Raw genomic sequence first — 6,668 nt, 5'->3', positions numbered from 1 at the left:
ACCAATTTTTAACTAAAACAAATATTTATATCTTTTAATTTATTTTTCGTAATACAAAACCCTTTAAATCAAGTCGCACCAACATTTAGAATATAAATAGATGTAAGTTTATATTAGCAGGGTTGATGTTGCAGAACTAAAATATGTATATGCCCCCGTTTCGACGTATGTCCGATTCGCTGGTGCCTATCTAATGTGTATTTATATGTTACTGTAGTCACAGATTGGCAGCCATTTGAGATGCATGCTGATTTCAGTACTCAGTATATATCGTTAACAGAACAGATCACTTCATCGACATTCCTTCCACTGTTTATTAGCTAATTACAGGCCGAACGCATCGATATTTTTTTCATGCCACTGGCGCTGGCTCTGGATGAAGCCTGACCGGGCCGCCCTGCGCGTCGACATCAATCGTCTCCCTCGACTCCGATCGGTACTTGTACCTTCCGCTCAGCGCAAGGAACGCCGACATGTTCACCGCGGCGAGCACGGTGAGGAGCGCGTAGTAGTAGTCGAGTCGCGAGGCGTTGAGATTGTTGGTCACCCACGGGCTCCCCCTCTCCGCAGTAACACGACCGACCAGGGAGAGGATGGCGCTGCTGAGCACGTTGCCGGCGCCATAGGCTGTGAGGGACAGCGCCGTGCCAAGGCTCTTCATGCTCTCCGGCGCCTGGTCGTAGAAGAACTCCACCTGCCCCACAACCAGGAGCGCGTCGGCGGCGCCCAAGAGCACGAACTGCGGCAGCAGCATGAAGATGGTCATTGGAAGCACGCCGGCGGCGTCAGGCCTATGGCCCCTTGCGAAGCTCAGCCTCCGGTTCTCGATCCCTGCCGTGATCACCATGGTCACCACCTGGAGCAGCATCCCGGCCCCGATCCGCTGCAGCAGCGTGATCCCCCTCGGGTTCTTGGTGCGCCTCCGGACGGCGGGTACGAAGACGCGGTCGTAGAGCGCGACGCAGATGAGCATGGTGAGCGTGATGAACGCGCCGAGGCTCGCCGGCGGCACCAGGAACGCGCCCAGGCGCCGGTCCAGCGTCGCGCCCTGCTTGACGTAGAGCGTGTTCGCCTGCGCGACGAGCGTGCACGGAACGACCAAGGTGAATAGCAGCGGCACAAGCTTAGCGATCTGCTTCGTCTCCTCCACCTGCGTCACCGTGCACAAGGTCCACGGGGGAAGCCGGGGCGGCGCCGACCCGCCGTTGGCGTCCCCGGGGTAAACCTTGACCGCCGCTTTGTTGAGGAACCTCATGGAGTCGGTGGCATCCACACGGAACCTCCTCCTGCTCGTGTAGTGCTCCAGCTCCAGCTCGTGCAGGTCCTTGTCGTCGTCAGGCAGCGCCATGCTGTGCTTCCACACGGCCGCCGCGATCACCCTTCCCATGCTCGTGAACGGACTGCCCTGCGGCGCCTTGTGGCGGTACAGCGGCGTGCCAGCGAGGAAGATCACGACGGAGGCCAGGAGCCCGAGCGTCGGGATGCCGTAGCCGACCGACCAGCTGACGTTGTCCTGGACGTAGACGAGGACGGTGCTGGAGAAGAGGATGCCCAGGAAGATGGTAAACATCCACCAGTTGAAGAAGGAGAGCTTCTGCAGCTTCTCCGCCGGGTCGAACTCGTCGAACTGGTCGGCGCCGATGGTCGAGATGTTGGGCTTGGTGCCGCCGTGGCCCAGCGCGATGGTGTACAGCCCGCCGAAGTAGACGCCCAGCTGCAGCGCGGAGGCGCGCGGGCAGGTGGCGCCGTCGCAGGCCGGCGGTTTCAGTGCAGGCACCGTGACCGACAGCGTCAGCAGGATCATGCCCTGCGTTCGTTTCAATAATTCAGCCATGTCAAAGTAGATACATCATGAATTTTGACAACACATGCATGGTGCAGCGATTCTTCAGGAGATTTCAAAATTTCTGACAGTAGACTGACAATAGTCGAGTAGGAACCTATGCTACGTGACACTAAGAGCTTGGGAAATGTTGTTTGTGGTGCTATACTCCTATCTGAATTTGCGTATTGTTTGTACAACACTCCCTTTGTAAAGAAATACTCTTCTCGGCCTAATTTACTTGTCATAAAAATAAATATATTTAAAACTAAAATACATTTACATACATTCATTTTTACGACAAATAGTTAGGGACGGAGCGAGTATAAAATCTTTTAGATCACCGTATTAGTGATCTAACGATCTTGTATTTCTTTATGAAGAAAGTATTTTTTATGTTTTGAGTTGGGTGTATCCTTTTTTAGTATTTGCTGCTGGAAGAGTAAAGTTTCTGACTTTTAACAGCAAAGCAGTGAAATAAACTACATACAGACCAAAATAAGCGAACAAACATACCAAAATACATTTATATCCATCCAATTCAGAAAAAAAACATATTATGATAGTATACGGAGGGAGTACTTTACACATGTTTTTACTAAAATTGCAAAATCATGCATTATCCCTACTCTTGTTTTCAAGGGTTCACCAGTTATGTACACCTTCTTAGTTGCCTTTGTCATTGTGGCATGGTTACTAACTACTCCCTTCGTTTCTAAATATTTATCTTTATAGAGATTCAACTATAAATTACATATAAAATAAAATAAATAAATCTATTTATGTCTATATACATTCATAGTTAGTTCATAGTAATTTTTTTTTTAAATAAATATTTAAAAACGAAGGGAGTATTCGAAAAGGAAGGGTACAACTCACAACATTTCTATGGCAACAGGACGGTATGGATCGTGTGAATGGCATTTGTGTTTCTACGACCAGGGTTAAGCCAAATCAAAAGCGGAGTAACACGTTAACGTCGAACAGTTTCATCAACATGGATCTATATCAAGATATACACTTTAATGCGTATTTATAATGTGCTACACCTAGATTTTTTAATATGAACTGCATATAGATTAAAATAAATGAACAAAGGCATAGAAACATCTCTACATATATTTATTTATTTAAAAAATCAGAACATTTTGTAATATATAATGAACGGAGAGATATACTAGAATAACGCAATCAATCTTTTGGACGCTGATCAAATATACACTTTTTTGACACGTGCAATTGTGATGCTCAGTTTAGTCATAAATAAAATAGTATTTTCCTTTCTTTATTCTTGTATTATGATATACTCCTTCTGTTTCTAAATATAAGTCATTTTAAAAATCTCATTACAAATTACATATAAAATAAAATAAATGAATTTATATTTTAAAATATGTCTATAGACATACGTATATAGTTTATAATAGAATTTTTTAAACACTTATATTTAGAAACGGCAGAAGTAGGGCATCTCCAATGACTGTAAGATGGTTGTTGATAAACTTTGCCACCTCGGATATATGATGATGTGGCAGTAAATAAATGAGGAGAGAGAGGAAAGTTGTATGTAGATTAACCAACAGCTATTGCACAAGCTCAAGGTTACATAGAGAGCAATTGCATTTATTTTCTTTTTTCTTATTGGATAATTTAGATGCAACAATTAAAGTAGTTGTATGATCCTTGTTGGTTGATGACATGAACAATTTTATCAATAAAACTACATACAAACTATTGAAGATGCCTTTATAAAATGGAGGGAGTAGTATATTGCATATTCCAGACCTACTAGTATTTCTTTATTTTTCTTCTGTAAGTTCCGCCTCACGTTTGAAAAGGGTAACCACCGGCCTTAAATGTAGCCCCAAGAATCCAACAATCCTGCCCATGACATGTCCGAAAGATAGATCCTTGTTAATTATTGAACCCGGGTCCTGCGGTCAAGTACTACGAGAGGTCCTATTGCTGTTGCTTCCTGATAACGCCGTTTTCTGGGTCAGATCTATTTGACTTCTAGTTTGGATGGGTCTCAAGTTTCAACTTTCCTCAAATTGTTTTTGTTGCCACGCGAAAAAGGGTCAGACGGCTGCGTCACTCAAGAAACTGCAATGGCTATCTCGGAAGACTGGAACAGGCGAGGATGAAGACTGAAATGTACGTGTGTTTAGACGTAGTCACGTAGATACCATGAGGTAGACGGCGGAGCCGGCAACGAAGGTCCAGTAGCGGCCGAGGTAGGCGTCGGCGACGACGGCGCCGATGAGCGGCGTGAGGAAGACGGTGCCGGACCAGTTGGTGACGTTGTTGGACGCCTCCACCGTCCCCTGGTGCAGCCTGTTGGTCATGTACATCACCAGGTTGGACGCGATCCCGTAGTACGCCATCCTCTCGAACAGCTCGTACACTGCACACACAACGCCGACGACGACGACGACGTGAATACAACAAGTGAAAGTAACGTATACTGTACTATGTAGACAAGAATCTGCTGAGGCCAGTACCGACGATGAAGGCGCAGGCGGTCCAGCCGCCGCGCTTGGAGCGGAGGACGGGGTTACCGCGGAGGTCGACGGAGCCGTCCTGCGCGTACGCCCCCTCGCCGTTCTCCATGGCCGGCTGCTGGTGGCTGTCTCCCTGTCTATCCTCTGGGTTTAGCCACAGCGCTTGTCTGGCTATGTGGAGGTCGGACGATCCAATTCAATGGCTGCTGCGGACTGCGTCTGCCGCACTGGGTTCCCCTGACAAGCTACTTATTATGGACGTCCGCATTGATATGTTGTGTACGTAGGGCCGTTTCTTTCCGGCTCCCTCGCTTTACTCCTCCACTCTCTACTGACCGATGTCGCTTAATTACGACTATACCCTCCACACAAGTTTTTTCTCCCTGAAAAAGCCTTGACGACGAGTCGCACCAACCAGACCGACGCAGATATGCCCTGGCTAGAGAGTGTGGTGGTACGAACTACTGTGGACAGAGGGCAACTGCACATGACGATGTAAAAGCAACTCTCCAAAGCACCGCCCATTTCTCGCGGGAAATAGAAAAGTCGTTTCAATGCGTCAACTCAAACGAACGCGAGTCCGTTTTTTATACGTGTATCAATCAATTTTCGATTCATTTTTAAGCTTGATTTACGTCGGCGCGAACACGAGACGGACTCACGCTGTCCACCAACTACTCCCGTGGCCCGCCAGTCGGTGGCAAAGCCTCCACCATTTTCTTCCGCTTTCCCAAAACCCTCCCGCCTGCGCGCGCTCCCAGTCGCTCGCCATGGACGACGACCTCGATGCCGCCGTCGGCCTCGCCTCCCTCTCCTCGTCCGGCATCGCGACCATCCCCTCCCACAAAGGTAAGCCCCGTGCACCCCGCAAGGACGCCACCGCGTCCAAAAGGAAGAAGGAGATGACGCCCGAGGAGGAGCAGGCTAGGGAGTCGGCGAAAAGAAAGGGTCAGAGGCACGCGACGGATGCAAGGGACGAAGCAGCGGTCGTCGCGACCATAGCCGCTCTAGTGCAGCGGGAGGATACCGCTGCACGTGTCGTGGCGGCAACGAGGGAGGCGCTATTGTACCTAGGGTTAAACCCTGGCCAACATGGGCTCATCAACGCTGTCGTGACCACGACCAGCACAGGCTCGTCTGCATTTCCTCGGATGGTGCTGCCAGAGTCACCTTGCGCATCGACGATTCAGCCGATTCCCGGCTTCCACATCTACCCGAAAGCCTCCCGCCTCTCCGGGGAATGCTCATCAAAGGTGAGCGTGGTGGCGCCTTCCACCCCCGCGCCTGCGCCCATCAACCTCAACGCCACACCGGTAGCCGATGGCTCGTCATCCGGTGGGCCCAGGAAACGCGCGCGGGAGATGTCACTCGGCATGCTCTCCGACGCCAGTAACCTGTTCGACGGAATGCCGACGGCCGTCGATGACGATTGGTCCAACCACTTCATGCAGAGCATAATCTTCAAGGGTGATGCGGCGGTCGCAGGCGGTGCCACTGCGGCTACAACTGGCTACGATCTCGAAGAGACCCAAAGCAAGGACGGCCGAGGCGAGCCGTTCATGCCTCGACATATGATCAAGTTGGCATGCAGTCCGCCTTCATTCAAGATCTGGTCAGCATCGACCTGGACGGCTTCTCGCTCGACCACATGTTTCCGGATGACTACGACCTCGAGGAAGAAGATGAGATGGACATTGACGGGGAGCCTTTGCTCGAGGGCGAGCTCATCAACCAAGCCGCCGGGGTGCAGCCGAAGCGCAAAAGCAGACGAACGAAGGCATACACGACGGCCGAGGACAAGCTCCTTTGTGAGTGTTGGAGGGACGTTGGGAAATACCCCAAGGTCGGCGCAAAACAAAAGGTATCAACCTTTTGGATTCATGTCCATCGTGAGTTTCACGAACGCAAGAAGTTTCCTTTGTACCAAACGCAAAGCACGCGCGGGTGGGTGTCCATTTCAAAGCGATGGAAGGTGATCCAACAAGAATACAACAAGTTGTGTGCCACTTATGAGAGCATCAAGGCACGCCCCGTGAGCGGCATCGACATGCAAGACATGGTATGCATGCATACGCCCCTTTTTGTTTGCATGTTCGTTTGCTGATATGCTTATGTGTAATTCATTTGTAGGCATTCAAGGTCCATCATGAAGACAAGTCCTTCAACCTTCTCATTATTGGAGGATCACCAAAGATGAGGAGAAGTTCAAGCTCCAATATGCCGCCCTCAGAGCGCATGGGGGGAAGGAAGCCATGGAGGAGGTTGGAGAGGGTGAGAAGCCATGACTGCGCGTAAAGACCAACTCCAAGAAGGAGGATAAGCGGGATGTCGCGTCGATCGCCTTG

At 49.8% G+C, this 6,668-nt stretch overlaps 1 protein-coding gene across 1 annotated transcript; it reads right to left on the bottom strand.

Moving 5' to 3' along the window:
• Positions 1 to 268: 268 nt before the first annotated feature.
• LOC123430621 (protein NRT1/ PTR FAMILY 5.2-like) lies at positions 269 to 4,597 on the bottom strand. Its single transcript, XM_045114477.1, has 3 exons — positions 4,324 to 4,597; positions 4,009 to 4,226; positions 269 to 1,807 (listed from the first exon to the last, which is right to left on the bottom strand). The coding sequence occupies exons 1-3, from the start codon at positions 4,430 to 4,432 to the stop codon at positions 353 to 355; spliced, it is 1,782 nt and encodes a 593-aa protein (XP_044970412.1). The 5' UTR covers positions 4,433 to 4,597; the 3' UTR covers positions 269 to 352.
• Positions 4,598 to 6,668: the final 2,071 nt, after the last annotated feature.

The sequence above is a fragment of the Hordeum vulgare genome, chromosome 1H (genome assembly GCF_904849725.1).
Source record: "Hordeum vulgare subsp. vulgare chromosome 1H, MorexV3_pseudomolecules_assembly, whole genome shotgun sequence".
Lineage (NCBI taxonomy): Eukaryota > Viridiplantae > Streptophyta > Magnoliopsida > Poales > Poaceae > Hordeum > Hordeum vulgare.
Note: the sequence above shows the minus strand (reverse complement) of the source record. Positions and strands in the feature narration are given on the sequence as shown.